We start from the raw sequence: 24,453 nt of genomic DNA on the forward strand, positions 1-24,453 counted from the left end.
GGGGGGTCCCTTGCTGCAGGGGGTCTGTTGGTGCTAAACACCTCTGGGATAGCAGCGTCTGCTCAGCCACCCAAAACCCTTTCCCACCCTGCTCCCCCTCGCACCTCGGATTTAGGGTTGTGCCTGGGAAGGGCCCCCCTGGCCCCCACCCCGGCCAGCACCGTGCAGTGACCGTGACACGTGGCTCCCTTTTTATTGTAACGAATCGCCGCAGTTAATAAAGATGACTTTGGTTACTCCGGGCCAGTGGCCCCCTCCCCGCAGGGACGCGGCTGGTGCCGGGCTCGCCTTTTCCCTGTCTGCTGTCCCTTCGTGTCCGTGGGGCGGGAGAAGGTTGTCTAAGGGGTGGGAGATGGGGTGGGAGAGGAGCTTTCACTAGGGCAAGGGGCAGAGCGCTCTGCGGAGTGGCTGGGGGCTGTCTGCAAGTCTCCGTGTGGGTCTTGGTCCATGGATGTCGCCATGGATCTCTCTGTGGATCTCTTCCCAAAGGGATCCCTATGGCTCTTCCTTGTCAATATCGCTGTGGGTCTCTCCCCACGGATCTCCATGTGGGTCTCTACCCCGCGGGTCTCCTCACAACTCTTTTCCTAAGGATCTCCTTGTGGGTGTGTTCTTGTGAGTGTCCCCATGGGTCTCTTAGAGGACGTCTGTGTGGCTCTCCCCATGCATCTTTCCCCAGGGGTCTCTCCTCCTGTGTATCTCTCCATGTAGTTATCCCAGTGGGTCTCCCCTCCAGGTCTTCTCAGGTGTCTCTCCCCATGGGTCTTCCTGTGGATGTCTTCATGGCTCTTTTGCTGTGGATCTGCCCAGGGATCTCCCTGTGGAAGTCTTTATGGCTCTTTTGCTGTGGATCTCCCCATGGATCTCCCTGTGGATGTCCTTATGGCTCTTTTGCTGTGGATCTCCTTAGGGATCTCCCTGTGGATGTCCTTATGGCTCTTTTGCTGTGGATCTCCCTAGGGATCTCCCTGTGGATGTGCTTATGGCTCTTTTTGCTGTGGATCTCCCTAGGGATCTCCCTGTGGATGTCCTTATGGCTCTTTTGCTGTGGATCTCCCTAGGAATCTCCCTGTGGATGTCCTTATGGCTCTTTTGCTGTGGATCTCCCCATGGATCTCCCTGTGGATGTCCTTATGGCTCTTTTGCTGTGGATCTCCCTAGGGATCTCCCTGTGGATGTCCTTATGGCTCTTTTGGTGTGGATCTCCCCATGGATCTCCACGTGGCTGTCTCCCATGGGTCTCCCTGTAGGTACCTGCACAGATCTCCCCATGGGTCTCTCTCTCTTGTGGGTCTCCCGCCGTGTCTCCCCACCCGTGTCTCTTCCCGCGGGACAGCACCATCCCGGGGTCACTCCTCCAGTGACACCGATTCCGCACTGTCCGCTAGGGGGCAGAACCCCTCCGCTGCACCGCACCGTCGCCCCTCTTGGCCGCGCTCCATTCGCCTCCGCTGACCGGAAGGGGCGGGGCGACGGCGGCGGAAGCGGCGGCCGGGCGCAGGTGAGCGGGGGGCGGTCGCGGCTCGCTCTGGCTTTGCCTCCGGCTGCGGGCTAGCCCCGCGGGGGCCGGGTGGGGGTCCTGGCGCGGCCCAGGCGAGTCCCGGTTCCTTGTGGGTCAGGGCGCTGCCGTCCGGTGCGGCCTTGCCCGGCGGCGCCTCGTCCCGGCGCTGCCAGCCCGCAGGCCTCGGGCACGGCTGGGGGACTGGGCCCGGCTTGTGACCGCCGCTTTTCGCCCCCTGCCAGGCACGGCCCCCCCCCGCCGCCATGTGGTCCGTAGTGTGGGCAGCCGTGCGTTCCAAGGCCCCGTACGTCACCTTCCCGGTGGCCTTCGTGGTGGGGCTCGTGGGCTACCACTTGGAGTGGTTCCTCCGCGGCGACCCCCAGCCCGCGGCCGAGGAGAAGAGCATCTCGGAGCAGCGGGAGGACCGCAAGCTGCAGGAGATCGCGGGCAAGGACCTGACCAAGGTGGTGAGCCTGAAGGACAAGCTGGAGTTCGCCCCTCGGGCCGTGCTGAACAGGAACCGCCCGGAAAAGAGTTAATAAAGTTGTTCGGGCAAAAGAAGTGCCCTGGAGCGACTGTCCTGGGGTTGGGGGCTGGGAGGACACAGCCCTGCAGCACCTTACTGTGGATTTCTCCTGTACCTGGGCAATATGCTGTGCCCACTGCTGCTCTTCACCCTCCCAGTGCCCTCTGAAAGGTCAAGGTTTTCTCACCCTGCAGATGCACTCAAGACAGCACCCAGACCTCTGCATCGTGGCAGAGCAGGCAGGGCGCTGTGCTCTGGAGATGGAGCGTGTTTGACACTCAGCAACTCAGCCTGTCCCAGCCCTTGAACCACGAAACCTTCCTGTCCTGGTTCCACCCATGTCTCTTTAGGTTTGGTTTCTTCCACGGTGTGAAGACAGAAGAAACCTGGACCTGAGTGTTAGGAGGTTGGGATGAGGCTAACCACCTGCAGCAGGAGGATCTGATGTCCTGCATGCAGCTCTCCTGTGGCTCCTTGTGACTTCCAGCCACAGGACCACTCTGCTGTGTTACACCTGTGGGAGCCTGAACAGTGGTGGAGGTTTCTGGGGAACCCTCTGCATCATCCCCAGGCTTCACAGTGAGGAGGGGGGATGGAGAAAGGGGGATGGAGGGAGCTGAAGTCCTGGTCCTGCTTTGTCACGGAGCTCTGAGCATGGTGATGGCTTCAGCCTGGTGCACAGAGAGTGGGGACGTACCTGCCCTGTGTGGAAACAGCCAGAATAAACTTCTGTCAGTCCTTGGGCCTCTGTGTCTTCTGCATCAGCACCTGGCCCCAGCCCTGGCTGTGTTCCTGCTGCCTGTGTTTTCAAGGAACAGCCACGGCAGAAATGTCATCCTTGTTCCTGGCCAGACACTGACCTTGGGGCCTGGCAACAGTGGGCAGGAAGGAGAGGGAGGCACCCAAATCCCAGCCTGTGCTGTGGTGGTGCCTCCCTCCCAGCTCCCCCAGCCACGTCACCCCTTTCTGCCCCCTTCTCTGGACAAGGAGGGCTGTGGCAGCACTGGGTGGGGTCCCAGGGGACAGGGATCTCGTGCTGGGCAGGGTGTAAGGGGAGAGACTGGCAGCGAGCTCTGGGCACCTGTGGCTGGTGTCCCCTCCAGCTTTGAGTGTCACCACCAGCCCAGCATGACCAATCCCTGAGAGGAGCAGGGCAGGTAAGGGTGCTGGGCCCCCAGCCAGGGTTATTGCTGCCTGCTGGTTTGTTTTTTCCCGTGGTGCCTGAGCGAGGCCTCGGCGCTGCCCTGGCCTGGCCTTCCCCTGCTGGGGATGATAAATCTGTCGTGGCTGCTGTGAAGCCCTGAGCTCAGCAACCAGAGCAGTGTTTCACAGCACTGTGTCCTCGGGGCCAGCTCCTGCCCTGCTGACAGCTTTACTGCCCAGCTCTGTTCCCTCCTGACCCTCTGTCCCCAGGCTGGATCTCTGCCCTGGGCCCAGGCTTGCAGCCCAGCACCACCAGGAGCTCTCAGGCCTTGGCTGTCGTGCAGCTGGGGCTGGGTTAGAAGGTGCAAGAGGAGTCTCAAGGTGATGGAAAGGTTGTCCCAGCCCTGCCCCACTGCCACCTCCTGCACTGGGGTTCACAGCAGAATCACAGGTTGCATCAGGTTGGAAGGGACCCCCAAAGGGCATCTTGTCCAAGCCCCCTGCAGGCAACAGGGACATCTCCAACTAGAGCAGGCTGCCCAGGCCCACATCAAGCCTGATCTTGAATGTCTCCAGGGATGGGGCCTCGACCACAACTCTGGGCAACTTGTTCCAGGGTTTCACCCCTCTCATTGTGCACAACTTCCTCCTGATGTCCAACCTAAATGTCCCCTGCTGCAGTTTCAAACCGTTTCCCCCTCATGCTATCACCTGGGATGCCATTTGCCTTCTGGGCTGCATGTGCCCATTGCTGGCTCATGTCCAGTTTCTTGTCCACCAGTATCCTCGAGTCCCTTTCTGCAGGGCTGCTCTCAATCTCATCATCCCCCAGCCTGGACTGGATTGCCCCAACCTAGCACCCCTTATGCCACCACCCTGCTCACCATGGCACCCTGGCACTACCCCCTGAGCCCCTTGCTCCCCTTGGCCTTGCTTTCCCAGCCTGGCTGTGGGGCAATGCTGAGCAATGGCTGCTCCCTATTGTGCACCAGGGTGGGAATGGTTCCATCCCTTCCCCCAGCCAGGACCCAGCTCGGAAGCCTCTTCGGAGTCGCCATTGTTCACCCCGCGCCGGAGCGGCTCCCGGGGCTGTTTATAGCTCATTGATCCCTGTTCCCAGGCCTGCCTGGCACAATTGGGCTTTGTCAGGACCTCTCTGCCCTGCTTCCTCCCCTGGGCCCACGCCGTGTCGGCTGGGGGAGCTGCTCCAGCATGATGCTGGAGCAGTGGAAGGACTGAACCCTGAGAGTGGCTGTGCAGGCACTGCTGGCACCTGGCTAGGCAGCCCCTGCCCTGCTGGTCCAGCTGCGTTCCCAGCTGGTTTCCGTGTGTCTGGAGACTCCTGTCCGTCCCCATCTCCAGCAGTGCTGCGGGGCTGTGGTTCCCTGCAGGCGCTGGGGCAGGGGTGAAGCTGCTTTCCAGAGACTGGTTGCCTTTCTCCTAAGGCCTTGGTGCTGTAATCCCACCCTTCCTCCCATTGAATCCCAACAATGTGCTGCTGCCTGGGAAGCGCCGGCGGGACAAGAATAGGAGCCGGAGAGAGCTCAGGGCTGGGGTGAGCAGCAGTGGTGGCTCATGGAGGATTTGTGCTCCTGTGTCCCATCCCAGAGCAGTGCAGTCACCCTGGGGCATCCAGGACACTGTCCCTGGCTCACTGGAGAGCAAGTGACACGTCCTCCCTGCTCGTCCCCTGCAGCCCCTGGGACATGCTCTCCCTCCCCTGCCCTGGCCAGTCGAGGCTGCTTCCCAGGCTCTGATTTTGCCCTTCCTCTGAGCATAGCCAAGTCCTTTCCCAGCCTCCCTGTCTCACTTTCCCCTTCCTGCCATGGCTCCGTGGCACAGACCCACCATACCATGCCCAGGAGCTCCTTCCTGCAGCCAGCAAAAGCCCTGAGGTGCTGTGGGAGAGGAGCAGCACTGCTCTGCACTGAGACATAGGCCCTGAGCCCTGAATGGGGACTGCTACAGCAGGACATGTTCCCTTCAGCATCTCCTCTTCCTCCACCTACAGCTCAGAGCTGACTCCCCCAGCACCTCCGAGCCACCACAGCTCCTTGCCTGTAGACCACATCATAGAGTCATAGAATCATTTTGGTTGGGAAAGACCTCTAAGTTCACTGAGTCCAACCATTCTCTAGCTCTGCCAAGGCTGGTGCTCAACCATGTCCCTCAGCACCATATCTCTGTGGCTTTGAAACACCTCTAGGGATGAGGGTTCCACCACTTCCCTGGGCAGTCTGTGCCAGCCTTTGAGAACCCTTTCATTGAAGAAGTTTCTTCTAATGTCCAATCTAAACCTGTCCTGGTGCAACTTGAGGCCATTTCCTCTTGTCCTATCACTTGCTGCTAGGAAGAAGAGACCAAAACCTGTCTGGCTCCAGCCTCCTTTCAGGGATTCATAGAAAGCCAGAAGGTCTTCCCCTCAGCCTCTTTTTCCCTAGACTAACCAACCCCACTTCCCTCACCTGCTCCTCCCCAGCCCTGTTCTCCAAGCCTTATGGACCATCGACCTCCCCACAGCAGCTAGAGCCCCCAGCTCTGCAGGCAGTGCTGTGCTGGGACGATGCCTTGAGTGGCTGAGGGGGGCAGGACCCATCCTGAGGTGGGCAGGGGGATGCCAAGCAGAAGGATCCCATTGCCTCTGGGCGAGGAAGCGGCTGGAGGGGAGGGACAATGTCAGGATGCGGGAAGCGGTGGGGCCATGGAGCCTGCTTCCTCCCGCCCGCGGTTCTCACGCGGGGCTGCATTGTCTGCCCTGCCCGCGCGTGGAGGGCTAAAGATAGCTCTGTGCTGGGCAGGAAGGCAGCTCTGGGGGTCTGCCTGCTTCTCTTTGGCATTCAACAAATCCAAGTGCCGGGTGCTCCACTTTGGCCACAACAACCCCATGCAGAGCTACAGGCTGGGGTCAGAGTGGCTGGAGAGCAGCCAGGTGGAAAAGGACCTGGGGGTACTGGTTGACAGGCGGCTGAACATGAGCCAGCAGTGTGCCCAGGTGGCCAAGAGAGCCAATGGCATCCTGGCCTGCATCAGGCATAGTGTGGCCAGCAGGAGCAGGGAGGTCATTGTACCCCTGTACACAGCACTGGTTAGGCCACACCTTGAGTACTGTGTCCAGTTCTGGGCCCCTCAGTTTAGGAAAGATGTTGAATTGCTGGAGCATGTCCAGAGAAGGGCAGCGAGGCTGGGGAGAGGCCTTGAGCACAAGCCCTATGAGGAGAGACTGGGGGAGCTGGGACTGTTTAGCCTGGAGAAGAGGAGGCTCAGAGGAGACCTTATTGCTGTCTACAACTACCTGAAGGGAGGTTGTGGCCAGGAGGGGTTTGGTCTCTTCTCCCAGGCAGCCAGCACCAGAACAAGAGGACACAGTCTCAAGCTGCACCAGGGGAGGTTTAGGCTGGAGGTGAGGAGAAAGTTCTTCTCAGAGAGAGTGGTTGGCCATTGGAATGGGCTGCCCAGGGAGGTGGTGGAGTCACCATCCCTGGAGGTGTTCAAGAGGGGATTGGACGTGGCACTTGGTGCCATGGTTTAGATAGTCATGAGGTGCTGGGTGACAGGTTGGACTCGATGATCTTTGAGGTCTCTTCCAGCCTTCTTGATTCTATTCTATTCTATTCTATTCTATTCTATTCTATTCTATTCTATTCTATTCTATTCTATTCTATTCTATTCTATTCTATTCTATTCTATTCTATTCTATTCTATTCTATTCTATTCTATTTCTATTCTGTTCTGTTCTGTTCTGTTCTGTTCTGTTCTGTTCTGTTCTATTCTATTCTATTCTATTCTATTCTATTCTATTCTATTCTATTCTATTCTATTCTATTCTATTCTTTGTGGCAGTGATGCTGGTCAGGGCAGGACTGACCTGGTTTAGGGTTGTCTCAATGGTGGGTGACGCGGGCAGGTCATGCCAGGGCTTGGGGCATCCCTGCCTGGTCCAGGGGGATGCTCCTGCCTGTGCCCGCTCTCCTCGGAAAAGCTGTGGGAAATGGAGGGGCTGGGAAGCTGTGGGCAGAGCCCTGGGTATGGATTGGGTCCCAGTGGGATCTGGGGGGCTGTGCTGTGGCCCTAGCTGGCATCCCTGTGCCTATCCCTTTACCCTTCTTCCCCTCTCAGAGGGAGTTTTGCTCCCACCATGGCTCTTCCTGTGAGCAGGTCGGATTTAGACACTGGCTGTTTTCTGTACACTGGGGGAGATTAAAAATGAACTCCCTGTGTTTGGCCAGAGCCTTGAGCAGAGCCTTGCAAGGGACACATACTGTGGCAGCCCTCAGAGCTTCTCCCCCAGCAGAGGGCAGGGAGAGCCCAGTATGGACTGGTCCTAACTGGGAGGAGAGCAGGAACCTCCTCACAAACCTGTGGCCATGGAGCAGAGTCACAGAGCTCCCAGGGGCTGTGGCTGGTGTTAGACCAACATTCCCAGGAGCAATTGGGGTCCCAGGATTGGCAGAGCCTTTCCTGACTCAGATGGTGCTCCAAGTGGCCACCTCCCTGCTTCCAGCATTCTCCCAACCCACTGATGAGCAGCAGTGGGGTGCACCCCAGTATCCAAGGGACACCCCACATCTGTGCACCCCCAGCCTCAGGCTGTTGGTGGTCAGGTCAGGTGGGTATCCATCTGTCTGTCTGTCCATCCACCTCATAAACCCCACAAGGCTCTCAGCAGGGGTACAAAAGCTGCCCTCCTCCAAACCCCATGCTGAGGGCAACGCCAGCACAGAGGTCACAGCTTGTGAGTGGCCGTGGGAACAGTCCTGTGGGGCCATGTCCAGGGCTCTGCACCATGCTGGCTGGCTGGTTGTGGTGGGTTCTGGTGCCTGTGCATCACTGGGGCTGTGCTTGCTGCCCATTGTCCCAGAGCTGAACCCATGGGTGTCCATGGGAGCCTCTGATTGCATGCCCTACTTGCCCATGCCACCACAGGGCTCAGCATCGTGGTCTGGGGCTGAGCATTCCCAGAAAGGGACCGGAGGGCCCTGTTTACTCAGGAGGGAGTGTGGAGGTGTGAGAAAGGTCCTGTGTGTCCGGCCGGCTGCTATCTGTCCCTCTGCTTTGCCAAAGGGCTCCGTGGGGCCAGCCCATGCCCTTATCAGCTGCAAACTTTTATTTGCCTAAGGGACACCCACCCTCCTTCCGGGGGGGGAGGGCTGCTGCCAGCACTGTCCCCCACTGCTGACCCTGTCCCACCACAGAGGTGAACCCCTGGCTGTTGTTGTTGGCACCTGCCGTAGGCAGGTCCTGGTGACCCCAGGTGACTCCGGCCACCTCGAGCTGCCTTGTGACAACAGGGGAACAATAGCGGGACACGGAGCCGTGTTTGCGCGGCACCCGCGCCGTGGCCGGGCAAGGGGGCTCTTGGCTGTCTTGTTTTCCCCCTTGCAGAGCTGTTTGGCAGAGCCTGGCGCCAACAAAAACATCAGCCCGGGCGAGGGGCCGCTGGCGCCTGGTAAACAGACGGCGCGACTGCGCCGTTCCCTTTCGCGCTGGAGTTTCCTCCCGGCCAAACACGCTGCTGGGCTGCTCCCCACAGAAACCTGCGGTGCTCTTGCACTGGGGCTTTGCAGCTCTGCAGCTCCGCAGCTCCGCTGATGCACTGGGCAGCACTGGGCTGTGGTGCCCGCATTGCACTTGGGTCCACCAGGGAGTCCCCTCTGGACAGAGCCCCTTTGGAAAATGGTGGGAACAGGGCAGGGTCCCTCCAGAGGGGATCTACCCCAGCATCATCACGGAGGGGCATAGGGGAGGGCTGAGAGCTGGTAGCATGTACCCCGGACCCCCATCCCAAGGGATTTTATCCTCCTCCTCATGCCCAGAAGGAAAAAGAGCCAAGAGCCACCAGTACAGGCTGTGCACCAAGGGCAGCAGGGGCGGGTGCCTCCCTCCTCTCTTCCTCCAGTGGCTGATGGCAGCGATACGGCCCCGTATCACCCATATTTCATTTTCTCCAGGGTATTTTTAGTCTGTCCCACCCTCACTGGAGAGGCCCTCGGCTGAGAGCAGGCTGTGCCCCGGGCTGGCTTGGCCAGAGAAACTAAACAACAGCCCCAGCCACATTGTGTGTCTTTATCTACGCCTCATTTCCACCTATTATGCAGCCACCAGCAGCTCCACAGCTTCCACTGGGTTTATCTGCAGCAGAGCTGGGGCACAGGGCTGAGTTCTGCTTGGGGCCACCCAGAGCCAGCACCACAATGACAGCCTGTGACAGCCCCTGGTCGGAGGCTGGGGATGGGACACTAGCAGGGAGGGATTTGCTTTCAGTGTTGAGAGACACCTTCAGCACAGCTGGGGCTCAGAGAGTGCCCCTGCTTCCCACTGCCTACAGGACAGCAGCTCCCTGCTCCCTCAGCCCCAGCCATTCACCCACCCTCCCCAAGACAGCTGCAGGAAGCTCAATCACACCACACTTCACCTTTTTCATTCGTCCAACTTTATTCAACAAGATGTAACACTGAGTCTGCCAGGAAGGGGAAGGAAACAGCACTGAGGGCAGTGCCCACATCCCACGCTCCTGCCTGGATCACACAGGACCCACAGCTCCTTGGTCAAGGCAGGACACTGCCCTTTCACAGCATCGTGGCCTGGAGAAGATGGCACAACTCTCATGGCTGTGGTTGGTTCTTCCATCCTGTCCCTTCCCCTCCCAGCACGTCAGCCCCCAGCAGGACATGATCAGTGCAAAGTAATAAAACCAATAACCCCCCCCAAAAACAGCAGCTGCCAGGCTAATTCCTCCCACCAAACCCACAGGGCTGGTGGGTGCATGGCCCAGGCTGGACACAGCTCCCCAGATCCCCACACAACTGCACCTTTAAGGCAGAAGCTCCATGCTCAGGCCAGTGGGTTAAAAATAACTTAGAGACACAGACCAGATGGGAAAGGGTCCAGGGCCAGGAGGCCGAGGTGGGGCTCACACTCCTAGGGCAGCCGAGTGGTGACCTTGCAGCCATCGGGATCAGCTGGGCACTGCGGAGCCCCAGCTGGGAGCTGCTGATGGCTTAACCCCTCCGTGTCCCATGGGGAGGGGGCAGCAAAGCCCAGGAAGGAGCTGCAGGTCCCACTGGCTCTGTGCCGAGGTCACAGGAACAGCACAGGGCTGTCAGCCAGGAGTTATCCCAGGCTGAGCCTGCTCCATGCTGGGGCTGGAGGCGAGTGGCTTCCCACGGCCACATCCTGGCTCTTGCACCAGCAAGGGCTCCGGCAAGACTTGGGAGATGGCTGAGCTGCGGATCCCAAAGGGCAGCAGCCTCCAGCCATGGCTCTGGGGACAGCCTGTTCCCAGCTCCTGGCTCCAGGGATTTCTCCCTTTCCCACGGCAAGGCACACAGGACACAGCGTCCCGGGGAACTATCTGCAGCTTCCTTCCTTGCTGGGTCTGTGGGGAAAACAGGAGGGAGCAGAGGCTTCAGGGCAGCACTCGGTCCCACTCCTGAGCATCGCATCCCCGACATGGGCACAACCTCCAGAGCAGGGCCCACCCGTATGGCACCGGGCAGGAGGCAGTTGCCTTTGCAGGCACAAGGGATCAAGGAAGGTGCCCTCAGCCAGCTGGGGCCAGCCTGGCACTAGACATACTGCTTCTTGGAGGCTGAGCTCCCGGGCCGGCTGCACAGCTTCTCCTCCAGGGCAGGGGCTTCAGCAGTCCTGGGGGCATAGGGGTCTGACAAGGGTCTGCTACTGCTGGCCAGTGCCAGATTCTCCTCGTTGTGGAAGTTGGCCCAGTTCTGCTCACTAGAGAGCTTGTTGTAGGCCTGGTAGGGTGGTGTGTGGCTGTCAGCCATGGGCAGGAAGGGGTAGTGCTTGGGTGCATAGGGACCTGAGGCCATGTTGTCAGCAAAGGTGTCCTGGCTGGGGCCAGCCGGCCTTGACACCTGCTTGAGGTTGCTAAACAGGTTCTTGCAGCAGAGGTGGAAAAGCTCTAGGAGATTCAGGACTAAGGAGATCAGGCCCATCACCAGCATGAAGATGATGAAGACGCTCTTCTCGGTGGGGCGGGAGATGAAGCAGTCCACCTGGTGTGGGCAGGGGTCCCTCTCGCACACGTAGCGGGGCAGCATGGAGAAGCCATACAGGTACCACTGCCCCACCAGGAAGCCAGCCTCGAAGATGCTCTTGCAGATCACACTGCTGATGTAGGTCCACATCAGCGCCCCTCGGATCTTGAGCCTCCCATCCTCGGTCACGTAGATCTTGGACATCTTCTTCTCCACCGCAGCCAGGGCCTGCTCAATCTTGGGGTCCTTGCTCAGGACAGCCCGAAGCTCGCTCTCCTGCTGCTTCAGCTTCTCCTCCTTCCGGGAGAGATACACAACGTGGCCGAGGTAAATCAGGGTCGGGGTGCTGACGAAGAGGAACTGGAGCACCCAGTAGCGGATGTGGGAGATGGGGAAGGCTTTGTCGTAGCAGACGTTGGTGCAGCCTGGCTGCTTGGTGTTGCAGACGAAATCCGACTGCTCGTCCCCCCAGACGGACTCCCCGGCCAAGCCCAGGATGAGGATGCGGAAGATGAAGAGCACGGTGAGCCAGATCTTCCCGATCACAGTCGAGTGCTCCTGGACTTGGTCCAGCAGTTTCTCCAGGAACCCCCAATCACCCATCTTCTAGGGACACTTCTGCCTCTGCCAGCAGAGAGAGGAGGAGAAGGGAACCAAATTAATCCTCTGCTTCCATGCTGGAGAGCACAGGGCAGATGGAGTCACCTCAGCCCCAGGCTTTCTTGGGACGTGGCTGTTCTGCAGAGGGTCCCAGCAAACGCACCAAGGAACATCCCAAACCCTGGGAAAGGAGGCTGGCAGCATTTGGGAGCCCAGGAGTAGGGAGATGGGGCTGAGGGAAAAGAAGCAGAGCAGAACCCAGCTCACTGCACCCATGGTTTGGGGCTGTCCTGGCCTCCCAGGACACAGCCCAGGGGCTGTTTGGGGGCTGCCCAAGGAGGTCATAGCCACAGCAGCCTGAGAGGGAACATGGCAGGGGCTCACAAGAACAGCTCAAACTTGTTTCTCCCAGCTCTCCTGAGACACAGATCAGCAGGGTCATGGTGAAGGGAGTGCAACCCTCCCAGAGTACAGCACTCATCCCAACATTCCCTCAGGGCTCACCCCACAGCTGCGGGACAGTTCCCAGCCAGCTCCCTTGCTGTGGGGCAGTGACACCCAGCCCTCCCCACTTTGCCCACTTTGGGAATCCCCCCAAGAGCACTCACCACACAGAGATCCGCGGCAGGGACCCCTGGGGGTGCCTCAGCCTCGCCCCGCCGAGCCCAGTCCCCACCTCCCCGGCTGGGAGGGAGAAAACGACCCCACCCCTGAGCCCTAATTAACCTCCGTTAATTAAACCGGCAGAGGTGTCAGCTGGGCCCGTTAAAGGGACACCCCGCCCGGGGGAAGTGTCCCGAACAGCCGGTGAAAGCAGTGCAGGATGCCTCGATGCAGACCGCGGGTGGCAGAGGCGGGGGTGTCCCCTGTCCCAGTGTTCCCTGTCCCGGTGTCCCCGAGCGGTGCCCAATATCCCGAGGGTCCCGAGCACCCCTCACTCACCTCCGCCGCTCCGGGCAGGTCCCGCCTGGTTCGGGCCGTGCTGGTTGTGAGGGGCCGGGCCGGGCCGGACGGCTTTGGCCGTGCGGGGCCCGGGGGAGGCCGGGGGAGGAGCGCGGGCAGGAAACCGGGGGCTGTGCCGCAGGTGTGCGGGGCCGCCCCGCTCCGCTGCCCCCGGCCGAGGGGGTGGCCCCAGCTTGGGGATCGGGGGTGGTGGAGACGCATCCCCCGAGGATAACCGGGAACCGCCGGGACAGCCGGGAGCCCCGCGGGTCTGCGGGGTTGTGGAGGATAAAAGGGACCCCGGGGGACAGCCGGGACCCTCGGGACCGGAGCCCTCGGGGACGGTGGGAAGCCCGGGTGTCGCTGCTCGGGTGTCGCTGCCCGGGTGTCGTTGCCCCTCGCCCGCGGTTGCAGCTCCGCCACCGGGAAAAACCCACTGGGGGGGGGGCGGAAAGGGACCTGCCCGGCGTACGCGGAGCCTGCCCACAAGTGGGACCTTGAGCCTGGCACCCCACTGCGTGCCCCTAAAGATGGGAATGCAGGCTGGGAGGCAGGGCCGGGGGGATGCCCCAGAGTATCCCCAGGGATGCTCCGTGCCCTCCCTGCCCGTCGCGGCCGAGCTGCTGCTAAGGGTGCGACGGGCGCTGGGTGGTGCTGGAGCCACACCGGAGCTGCCCCGGCCCCGTGTGCCCGGGCTGAGCCGTAGCAGGCACCGGGGGACCGCGACCCTCCTCTGTTTTAGGGGAGCTTTGCTGTCGGGGGGCTCAGAGGAGGATGCAAGGGGCAAGGAGCAGAAACAGTGGGTGGGCAGATGTTGATGTTCTATGCACAGGCTAAAGTCCTGCTGGCTTTGAGCTGGGGATAAAACCCCCGTGTGTGCCCCTTGGGACTATTTTGCAGAGGCCACCAAGGGCTGGCACAGGTGGCATGGGGGGCTTGGGCTGTCGAAAGCAGAAGCTGGGCCAGTTCACAGACAGAACTGGGAGTTGCTGCCTCTCCCGCAGTGAGATGTGGCATTTCCTGTTCCCACACAGGGCAGAGCTGGGGCCACATTGTTATGCTTAATATAAAATAATCGTCGTGCTCCAGGTAATGCCCATGTGCCACTCCATGCCCTGGCACCAGTGTGCTGCAGAGCCCAGTGTCCATCTCCTACTCAGCCCACCATGAATCCTGCTTCCCCATCCCACCACCCTATTGTAGTGACTGCCCAGGTGGCATCATCCCCTTTTGGTGCCAGTCCCCCATGATGCCAGCCCTTTATGGGTAAAAACAATCACCTCTGCAAAGCTGTTCCAAAACCACAAAGGAATCAGAGCTGCCCTCACCTATGAATGTGCCAGCTCTCACACTGCTTTACCCACCAGGAGGATGATGCCCAGCACAGGCTTCACCCACACCACTGGGTGTTCCATGTGGGTGTTCCAGAGCAGACCCACACTGGTGTCAGAGCTGATTCATCCTCCTGGAGCATCTTTTCTTTGGCACAGGGTGCCCTGCCCTATGCCCAGGGCTGGCACCACAAGTGACATGGTGCTGGTGTGCCCACAGGAGCACCCCATGCTGGAAGCACTTGCTCTGTGTCCCAGCACAGAGAGATGGCACCCTCCTAGCAGCGTGGGCATCACCATCACAGCCTCTGGCAGTGTTTGTGCACACCGCGGTGGAGGGAGCTGGGAACATGTCTGGCTGGGGCAGCAGTGGACCCCATGTGGAGCTCTGCTTAAGGAGAGATTAAATGGAAATCATTTCTATTTATTGTAATATTTATCAAGCTTTAGTAAATAATTGATGCTGATCCCTCCTGCATTTCCTCGGGGGCCAGCGTGTGGTTCTGGTGAATTAAAGTTTAACGACGCGTGACGAGCTGGGAGGAGCTGGGAGCTCGACCCGAGCTCCCTGGCAAGACCTGGCCCTGGGCTCCTGAAGAACCTCTGCAAATCCATTTCTTCTGCCTTCACCAGTCCGTTCCCCGTCCCCCCTCTCCCTGCTCCCCACTTCACTCCCAGATTTACAGCATGCAGAGCAGGTCCCCGTGTACAAACACCACAACCTTTATTGGCCTTTTGGAACTGTGGTCCGTGCTGCATCTGTCTGGGGTGAGGGGGGATGTGAAGGTACCAAAGGAAGCAGCAGAGCCAGCAAGGGCATTTGGGCAGGACAATGGCACAGTGCCTGCATGAGCACAGGGGGAGAAACTGCTTCTGGTCTAGTACTGGCAAACTGGGGGCTGTCACTGTGCTGGGTGACACCAACCCTGAGCAGGCACCAGCCTATATGTTCCTATGCAGAGCTGAAGGACCCAAGAGAAGGTGTTGGGACACAGGAGTCCCCTTGCTCCCCCTTCACCAACCCCAGTCCCTGTGCTGTCCCAGCTTGATGGCTCCATCCTTGCAGCTCGTGACTGGGCTTGCTGCTGCGTAAGGTGCTGATGTCTGTCTTGATGTGATGGCCAAGCCCCATGGTGCCACCACATGCATACAGAAGAGCTCCAGGGCTGCCCTAGCCTTACCTTCATCTGCTCAGGCACCCATGGGTCTCTCTTGAGGGGCTTCAGTTTGTTGGCTGTAGTTATTTTTCACATGGTGGGTTGACTCTCAAGGGTTCAGGGACTTGGCAGGCTTGAGGTGCTGCTGGGCCAAGCGGAAGGTGAAGGGGCTGGCAAAGGTGGGCTCACAGCTCCTCTCCTCTGTGGAAAGAACAGACACCCTCAGGCATGGCCATGGGCAGCAGGCAATCACCTCCCCTGGAGCGTGCCTGTGCCACTGGGACTCGTAGGGACATGCCCATAACCCCAAGCAGGAGGGTTCCCATGGACAAGACCCCTTCCCTTACAACTATTGACATCCTAGCTGAAGAGTTTGGTGATGACCTCACCAAGTGGCCACCTCAGGGGCCAGCCAGCCTCCCTCCCTCTTTCCCTCCTAGCGCCCCACCAGACAGTAGCCCAGTTGGGAGCTGAGGACCACAGGGCTGCCACACACCTAGTCTGGGACTTGTTGTCCTTCTCCTCCAGCTTTGGGTGGCACTGGCAGGTGGAGGCCTTGCTGTAGCTGACGGAGCGCTTGACAGACTTCCTCCACTTCCGCGTGCTCCGCACAACCCGCTTGAAAATGAGGTAGAAGATCTCACAGACGGTGAGGACGATGCAGATGGAGGAGGCTCCGACCATGAAATAGGTGAAGACTCTTTTCTCGGTTGGCCGAGCGATGTAGCAGTCCACAGTGTTGGGGCAGGGCTTGTCGGAGCACTTGACCAGCCGTGGCAAGTCGAAGCTGTCCCACATCTTGTGGAGGAGGTAGAGGAAGAGGATCTCTATGATAAGCTTGAAGAAGAGGCTGAGCAGGTAAGTCCACCACAGCCCCCCATGCTTCTTGCCCGTGTTGCTGTAGAGCCTGGGGCAATCTTCTCCGTTCTTCTCCCGGTGCTTCCTCTCACGGTCTTCCCGGTAAGCCACGTGCATGATGACCAGGAGGGAAGGGCAAGTGACAAAGATGAGCTGCAGGGCCCAGAGGCGGATGTGGGAGATGGGGAAGAAGTGGTCGTAGCAGACGTTGGCGCAGCCTGGCTGCCTCGTGTTGCAGTCAAAGTCCTTCTGCTCGTCCCCCCACACGCGCTCGGCTGCCACCACGTAGACCAGCACGCGGAAGACGAAGACCACGGAGAGCCAGATGCGGCTGAAGGCTGTGGAGTACTTGTTGACCCCACTGAGCAGCACCTGCAGAGTCTTCCAGTCCATGATGGCTGGTGGAGAACGGAGTCACCCAACCTGGAGAGCGAGCAGCAGAAGCTGAAGAGCAATGTGAGGCAGCGATGGGGCAGCTCATCTCGTGCCGCACCTAGCTCATTGACCTCTTGGAGTCTCTCCTTCTACCACATTTGACTCATTTAGGGGGGGACAAGATCCCACCTGCAGACAGTGAAGCCTGTCCTCAACAACCCTCTCGGGGAGAGGTGAGTCAACACCTCTGTCCTTCCTTCTGATGGAGCCTTTGCTGTAGGGAATGAGCCACTTGGCTAAGTTCCTGCCACCAAGTCCCTGGCCTGATGGCACAGGTTGTGTAACTTGGCAGCACAGACTGCTGGAGTGGGCCAGGATCAACACTTGAATGCTGCGCAGGGTGCTTGGCACCTCAGCAAAGTGAAGGTTTGTGTGGACACCAGCCCTGCCAGCTGGCAGGACCCCTGGGACAGGGATAGGAGGAGACCCTGGAGCACATTTCTGTCCCCAATCACCTCTTCCTCCTGCCCTGCTGCCCAGAGGCAGTACCTGAAGGGGAACTACAGGAAAGCTGGGGAGGGACTTTTTAGGAGGGCTTCTGCAGGGCTGGAGCTCCAGAGGCTAGCAAGATTCTGGCAGAAAGGATGTGTCAAAGCCCTGTGGGAACCACAATTGGCCCAGCAGGTAGAGGCCAAGGAGGCTGCACAATGGCTGGCAAATAATTCCAGGGGGACCACATCCCAAATCTTACAAGCCCTAATGTTTAATTTCTGTGTTTTTTTTAAGAGAGGTGTTTTGTGTGAGAAAAAGATGAGGCTTTTCAGACAGGTGCTTTGTTTCTGGCTGCTGAAGAGCACACCCTGGGAGAACAGGACAGCCCAGGACCCAGTGGGCAGCTCCAATTTCAGGCCAAATCAATCATAGAATTGTTTTGGTTGGAGAGACCTCTAAGATCATCGAGTCCAACCATCAACCTGATACCATCCAAAGCTTTGTTCAACCCTACAAGAGCTAATTCCTTCCTTTCCAGCTACTCAGGTTTGTGTGCTCATCTTCTCCCTGCCAAGAACCTGCTGCCCATCAGCCCCCCAGTGCCCTCCCAGACGTACCTGGGGGAGGCTCAAACTCCTTCCCCGCTCACCGGGGGCCCAGCTTGGGGCATAGCCAGGGCTGTGATGGTATGCAGACAATCAAGGTCCCCTTGTCCAGGGAGGGCTGTGTGACACGATGAGGTGTCCCAGGGCTGCAGGGAAGGAACAGAGCCTAAAGTGCTGCCTGGAGCACATGAGGCCATCAGGAGCCTGGCCCTGGCTGGGGCTATCCCACAGCAAGCCCCAAACCTGCCACTGCTCTCCCACGCTGCTGGCCCAGGGATGTAGCAAGAAGTGTGGCTGAGCCAAGTGGGGCCAGGCTGGGGTCCTGTGCCAGCCTGTGCCAAGTGCCAGGGCAGTGTGTCTCTGCCCACACAGCTTTGTTTCCATCCCATCTGAAACCAGGAGATCCTCCTCCTTGGCAGACCTCTGGCAGCAAGCCAGGGTGGGCAGCAATGGGGAGAGAGAAGCAGCTGCTTTCCCACATCACCCAAAAACTGGTGCCAATGGCTGGAGCACCTGCATGCCTCCAGGGCCAGTACCTCCTTGCCAGCCTGCCAGTTCACCCATGCCCCCATCCCAATGCCTTTCCAGCACTAGTACCCAGCTGTCCAGCACCCTTGTGCCCAGCTCAGCCCAGTGGTGGCTCCAGCCATGGACTCATGGTGGGATGGGAAGCATGAGCTCTGTGCCAGGCTGTGTGCTGGGTGCAGTGCTGTGGGAGCCCTGTAGCATGGCCAGCACTGGCAGGCAGCCAGGCAGAGCAGAGGCAACGCTCGGGGTGTGCTCAGCTATGCCTGCAGCACTGGTTTGTCTCCCGTGAAGCCCAGCAAACTTGGCAGCCCCTGGCACGCCAGCCTGCTATGTCACCAGCAGGTCCTGCCCTGTGAGGGTACAGCAGGGCGTTGGGCTCAAAAATGCCCAGTTCCTGCCTGGGGTACAAACACAGCAGAGTGCAGCTGAATCTGTTCTCTGGGGGGGATTCAGCCTCTTTCAGTCCCTGGGGAGGGTGATGGGACAGAGAAGTAGGTTCTGGGGTCCCACTCCTGCTCCTTGGCATGCCATGCTGTGCCAGCCCCCTGCATCACCACCTGGGTGCAGGTAGTCATGGCCCAGGGACCCCAGCGCTGCCTTCAGGGTGCCAGGGTGCCACTGTGCGATGCTGGGGTCCCCACCTTCAGCCACAGCAGCCCCAGCCCTAACCCAATTCCCACCCACACCTTGTTAGCACCATGGGGTCTGCGCCCTGCAACCAGCAGGTCCCCAGCAGCCCCATGAGCACCCCACAGCTCTGCCCACCCACTAGAGGTACCTGCCCAGCCAGAAAAGGGCCAGATGGAGGTGGCTGTGCCCAGGCAGCTTTGGCAGCAGGGATTCTCCGTCCTGGTGTGAGGCTGGAGCCCTCCTGCGTGCCCGGGTGGTGTCCGCGGCGCTGAGCGGTGTGGGGAGGGGAAGGGTGGTTAGCTCTGCTCCCAGTCACTGGGTGAGTCTGGCAAACAGCTCCTGCAGAGCTTCTCCTCCGTGCACAAGCAGCCACACGCTCGGGTTGAACAATCAAGGCGGGTCAGGTCCTGCAGTGAGATCAGCGGAGCTGGATTCCTCTGCAAGTGGCTCCTGCCAGGTGATGCCCTGTCCCCTGCTCAGCTGGCTCTGGGCAAAGCCAGCACCAGCTGCAGGGCAAGCCCAGGATGGCTGGGGATCAGCACCTGGCTCACTCCAGCCCCCCAGCTCTGGGCCAGCCAAGCAGCTGTTGCTCAGGATCACAAATTGCACAATTCCAACACACTGCTGCAAGGATTTTACCTCGGAAATAGTTTTGCAACAGCTCATCGGTGCCTCCAACCCACGGCAACCTGGAGCCACCGCCCTGCCAGTGCTGGGGCGTCCTGGATGAGACCTTGCCCAAAGAATGGCACGGCCCAGGTGGCAGAGCATGGCACTAGGGTCCCCATTCCCTGGGACCCTGCCCTGCTGACGGTCTCCTCGTGGGACCTGGAGGTATGTCTAAGGGATGTCCCCTCTCCCCAGAGTGCCGATGGCTTCCAGAAGGCTGAGCCAGCTGCTCCGTGCCCAAGCATCCAGGTGCCTGCTCAGCCACCCCCCGTGGGGCTGCCCTCTGTGGTGCCTCTGCAGACGTGGCCTGGGCAGGGACTCGTTTCCGCTTGCCCGCAGCCTCTTGGCTGCCCTGAAGCGTTCCTGGCATTGCTCTGGCACACCCCGGGGCCAAGCACACCACGATGCTGCTTTCCCTGGCCCTTGGAACCCCACAGGGCTCCTCACCAGGGCCACTCCTCCCATGGGGACGTGTTTGAAGAGCCGAGTGCTTGATGCCCTGAGAGGTCTGCTCCCCGCACTTGTGGTGGATAAGGAGCTGCTCCTCCAGGAGCTTTTGGGTTCCAGGAAGTCAGCTGAAGTGTGTGGGGATTTTCCAGGCTGGGAGCACACAGGGAGAGGTCACAGGGATGAAAGCCCAAAGCAAACCCTCATGGAAGTCTGGGGGTGCAGAGAGGGGTGACCCCAGAGGAAGGGACAGACCCAGCCACCCTCATCCTGGAGGACAGCAAAGGGGGCTCTGGAGCTTCCCCTCACCCAGGAGCTGCCTCTGCAGGGCTCTATCTGCAGGATCAGGAATCTGAGCTATGCTGCAGAGAGCTGGTGTGTCCAGAGCTGCCTCAGGAATCTGGGGGCTGTGGCCTTTGAGATGAAAAGCCTAGAGAAGAAGGAAGCCAGTGAGAACCACCAGCAGGTCTGAGTTCTTGTGAAGGCATCAGCTCCCTGCCCCACAGTAAACCCCTGGGAGGTCCAGGTGAAAAAAAGCAGGACCAGTTTCCCCCCGGTAGACTCTTGCTTTCAATTTGGGCATTTCAAGGAGGGGCCACACGGCACAGAAGAAAGTTCAGGTGCTTTTGGCACAGGCAGAAGGTTCCCCCTGAGGCAGTTGGGTGGGGAAGGGCAACACCCCGTGTTTTGCTGTGCTTTGTAGTGCTGAGCTGGCATTTTGGGTGTCCCAGCAGAGAGCAAGGCCCTGCACCCCACCTGCCACCCCCCTGCTGACTGATCCGGCGTGGGCACAGGGACAAGCTGCCAAGGCAATTTTGCTGCTCTCAGCACCAGGCAGTCCTTGGAGGAGCATTTGGTACATGTCCCAGGGCATGTTACCCTGCTGTCACCCTGCTGTCACCCTGCTGTCACCCTGCTCCCTCTCAGTGGGTGATGGGTGAAAGGCTCCAGTGCCAGATGTGAGCACCAGAAACATCCAGTGACTTCCAGGGGCCTGACCTCAGGTTCTCCATCAAGGGAAAGCCCAAGCAGCAGAGCCAAACCAGCAGAGAAACCTCAAAGTCTCTTTCAAAGGTCTTAGCTGGGGCATGGCAGCAGGCAGGACTTGGCTGCCCGCTGGCACCCAGCCCTGCCTTTTATCTCCAGCATCCTGGCATCCTATCATTCCCACTCCAAGGCCGTGTCCCTGGGGAGGAGACCTCCCTTCCTAGAAGAGTAACAGGAGCCTGGGACTCAGCACCTGGAGCAGCTACTTGCTCCAGCACTATGGATGTAGGTTAGAGCCTCTCTTCAACTCCCAGCAAGGGGAGGGTTTTGGGGCAGGGAAGAAACAAGGCACTGCTGGGAAGGACAGGCTGCCCCTGCCCTGTGCCACCATGCATGCCAGTCCCACACATCCCTGCCAGGCTGGAGGCAGTGATGGGTTTGTTTTAGATCTCCTCTCCTTAAAATTCAGAGGGCCTTCTGGTCACCCCATGAGCAAACACAATGCCCTGGATGATGATGGAAAGTCTGGGACTGTTTATTCCTAGCCATACTGCTCCTGCCTCTTCTCCCAGTGTCTTGCATCCCAGGAGGTGGCCCAGTCTCCAGCCCCCCATTTCTGCAGCACCAACTGGGGTAACCTCAGAAGTAGTTTAGAAAGAAGCTTCCAAATTCATGGATTCATAGAGTCATAGAATGGTTTGGGTTGGAAGGGACCTTAAAGCTCATCTAGTTCCAACCCACCTGTCATGGGCAATGACACCTTCTGCTACACCAGGATGCTCAAGGCCTCATCCAACCTGGCCTTGAACACCTCCAGGGAGGGGACATCCACAGCCTCCCAGGACAACCTGTTCCAGTGCCTCACCACCCTCACTGTCAAGAATTTCCTCCTAATCTCCAGCCTCAATCTGCCCTCCTCAAGCTGAAATGTCCCTGTTTGCCCAGCCAGTCCCCACTGATCCCAAGCCTGGATGGTGCAAGACACCTGGAGCTTTGCAGTGCTCGTTCCCAGTGAGATAAAGCAGCATAACAAGAGATGGCAGCTGGCTCAGCAGGGCTCTGCTGCTTTGATGTGCGGAAGTGGGGCAGGCAGGCAGGGTGGCTGCCCTGGGTCTCGTCCTCATTAGCACTCGTGGCTGAGGAACACCTCAAGGACTTTGCCAATCAAGGACAGGGCTGATCAAGAGTGGCCAGCCTCGCTTGAAAACAAACAGCCCAGCCCTAGCTCTTTGAATCTCGAGGCTGTGGCTTGCACACAAAGAACAGCTTGTGTGGTCTGATGGTAAAGCTCCAGTAAGGAAAGCCTTCAGGTGGCTGATCCCAGGATCACAGGATGCTAGGGGTTGGAAGGGACCTCTGAAGGTCATCGAGTCCAACCCCCCTGCCAGAGCAGGATCACAGAATCTAGCACAGGACCACATCCAGATGGGCCTTGAAAGTCTCCAGACAAGGAGACTCCACAGCCTCTCTGGGGAGCCTGTTCCAGTGCTCTGTGACCCTCACAGTGAAGAAGTTCCTCCTCATGTTGGAGTAGTTTATATCCATTGCTCCTTGTCCTATCACAGGGTGCAACTGAGCCGAGCCTATCCCCTCCCTCTTGACCCCCAGCCCTCAGATATTTATAAACATGTATCAAATCCCCCCTCAGCCTTCTAATCCAGCAGACATAACGATGAGAGCAGACAGGAGGCAGAGCTCAGCACAGCTTTACTTGAAAAGAGAGGGTGGAATCCACCTGTGTTTCACCATTTGGACATTAGGAAGAACTTCCTTGCTATAAGGGATGGTGGAACATTGGAACAGGTTGCCCAGGATGGTGATGATGGGGACCCCATCCCTGGAGATGTTCAGGGTTAGGCTTAATGGGGCTCTGAGCTACCTGCTCTAGTTGCAGATGCCCCTGCTGACTGCAGGGGGGTTGAACAAGATGATTTTTAAAGGTCCCTTCCAACCCAGTGCATTCTGTGATTCTAAGATCTGCCTTCCTAAAGGTCTCCAAACTCACCAGTGTCAGCACAAGGAACCCACCCAATGGGCCCTGGGCTGGCAGCAGGGATCCCTCCAGGACTCTACCATTCTCATCCTCATGGGGCAGTCAGTCTGCTCCCTGCCAGCCCTCAGCACCCCCCAGCCATATCAACCCCTCTGCCTCCTTTCTTCAGTGCACCCAGCCTGGTCCCTTTCTTCAGGGTGGGCTGTGGGAAGGAGCTCAGCCTTGCCCAGAGAGGTTCTCAGGTGGGATCTGGTTCATGGTGTCAGGATGGCTGCAAAATAACAGTAGCTGCAGTGACCTGAGGGTCCATGGTGACAGCATCCTCCTCCCTGTGCTGCTTCCTTTGGGCAGAGCCAGGGAGCCAGGGGACTGTTGGTGCTCATGGAAATCACAATGGCAACAACAATCACACCCTCTAAATACAGTGAAACCAGCAACAGCTCGAGCTGGATGTTCCACGTTAAGTGTCACTTAGGAGTGCATTTGCCATGAAATTATTGTTAATTATTCATCCCAGCTAATGCTCAGCTCCCACTGATGGCCTCAGGAGCTGCCTGAGTCATGATGGTGAATTATGGCAATCACTGGTTGGGGTGGTTTTCCTCTCCTCTGTCTGGGTGTTTTCTCTCTGCCTGGCCAGGAAGATCCAGCAGCCCACAGTGGGCTCTGCCTGCCCGGCTGGATCCTAGCCCCTGCGCTTTGCTGCAGTGGCTGTGGCACCGAGCGAGTGCTCTTGGCCCCACTCAGCTCATGAGTGGGATTAATGATGATCACATTGGGCTGAAGTGGCCCTGACACCTGTGGGGTGGCTTATGTAGGGTGAGGGATAGGCAGAGGGGTTCCCCCAGGGGGCTTGAGGGTGCCCATCCTGGCTGACTCCTTTTCCCTGCCACATCACAACAGTGTAGGGGTCAGAAGGGACCTCTGGAGATCATTGAGTCCAATCCCCCTGCCAAGGCAGTTTCACCTGAAGAAGGTCATACAGGAACACATCCAGGTGGGTTTGGAATGCCTCCAGAGATGGAGACTCCACCACCTCCCTGGGCAGCCTGTTCCAACGCTCTGTGACCCTTAAATTGGGGAAGTTCCTTCTCATGTTTGGATGGAACTTTCTCAGCTCAAGTTTGTGCCAGCCATGGGACCCTGAGGATGGTGACACCTCTGGGTGTGCCCACCTGTGCCCAGCAGCCCATCTTAAACCAACAATGTATTTATTTGTTTGAAAGCCTGGCATTGCAGGGTGACAATGAAGCTGCCCTGCTTGCTTGCCCGCATCCAGTGCCTGCTGAATGCACCCAGAGTTTTGCTGGTGACTTGCTGGGTGCAGGCACAACTCCTTCCCTGAGCTGTGCAACCTTCTAGCACCCCAAAGGTTCCCTGCCTGGCTCCAGCCAAAGCCATCACTCATGCCCAGTTCCAGGGGCTGTTCTCTTTTTCAGTGGCTTCTCTCCAGTAAACCTGAGCCTCTGGCTGGTCGTTTGTCACCATGGCTGGTGGTTTGTCACCATGGCTGGTCCAAACCCAGAGTGGAGCTGCCCGTGGAAACAATGCTTCTCCAAGGATGGTGCAGCCCTTGCTCCTCTCTTCACAGAACCATAGAATGCTTTGGATTGGAAGGGACCTTTTGTGCCCAAGGAGCAGGAGAACAATTGCTTTGGTCATCGCCTCTGAGGGA

The 24,453-nt window shown here is 58.9% G+C and overlaps 3 protein-coding genes across 3 annotated transcripts; 1 reads left to right on the top strand and 2 right to left on the bottom strand.

Moving 5' to 3' along the window:
• The first annotated feature begins 1,764 nt into the window (after positions 1-1,764).
• SMIM12 (small integral membrane protein 12) lies at positions 1,765-2,741 on the top strand. Its single transcript, XM_054395417.1, has one exon. It carries the CDS (start codon positions 1,765-1,767, stop codon positions 2,038-2,040), a length of 276 nt encoding a protein of 91 aa, XP_054251392.1. The 3' UTR covers positions 2,041-2,741.
• Positions 2,742-10,735: 7,994 nt separating this feature from the next.
• GJA4 (gap junction protein alpha 4) lies at positions 10,736-11,767 on the bottom strand. The gene has a single exon (XM_054395143.1). The coding sequence runs from the start codon at positions 11,765-11,767 to the stop codon at positions 10,736-10,738; it is 1,032 nt and encodes a 343-aa protein (XP_054251118.1).
• A 931-nt stretch (positions 11,768-12,698) lies between these two features.
• On the bottom strand, positions 12,699-16,445 carry LOC128977604 (gap junction beta-3 protein-like). Its single transcript, XM_054395192.1, has 2 exons — positions 15,643-16,445; positions 12,699-13,185 (listed from the first exon to the last, which is right to left on the bottom strand). Exons 1-2 carry the CDS (start codon positions 16,443-16,445, stop codon positions 12,699-12,701), a joined length of 1,290 nt encoding a protein of 429 aa, XP_054251167.1.
• Between the last annotated feature and the right edge of the window lie 8,008 nt (positions 16,446-24,453).

This window comes from Indicator indicator, chromosome 33 (genome assembly GCF_027791375.1).
Source record: "Indicator indicator isolate 239-I01 chromosome 33, UM_Iind_1.1, whole genome shotgun sequence".
Taxonomy (NCBI): Eukaryota; Metazoa; Chordata; class Aves; order Piciformes; family Indicatoridae; genus Indicator; species Indicator indicator.

What these genes read in the sequence shown, in the direction of transcription:
- LOC128977604 (XM_054395192.1), bottom strand. Translation starts at nt 16,445, where the DNA reads ATGGACTGGAAGACTCTGCAGGTGCTGCTCAGTGGGGTCAACAAGTAC. An exon ending in CCCAACTGGGCTACTGTCTG is followed by an intron (nt 13,186 to 15,642) that starts GTGGGGCGCTAG and finishes ACTTGTGGGCAG; the next exon opens with GCTCCGCGTACGCCGGGCAG.
- GJA4 (XM_054395143.1), bottom strand. Translation starts at nt 11,767, where the DNA reads ATGGGTGATTGGGGGTTCCTGGAGAAACTGCTGGACCAAGTCCAGGAG.
- SMIM12 (XM_054395417.1), top strand. Translation starts at nt 1,765, where the DNA reads ATGTGGTCCGTAGTGTGGGCAGCCGTGCGTTCCAAGGCCCCGTACGTC.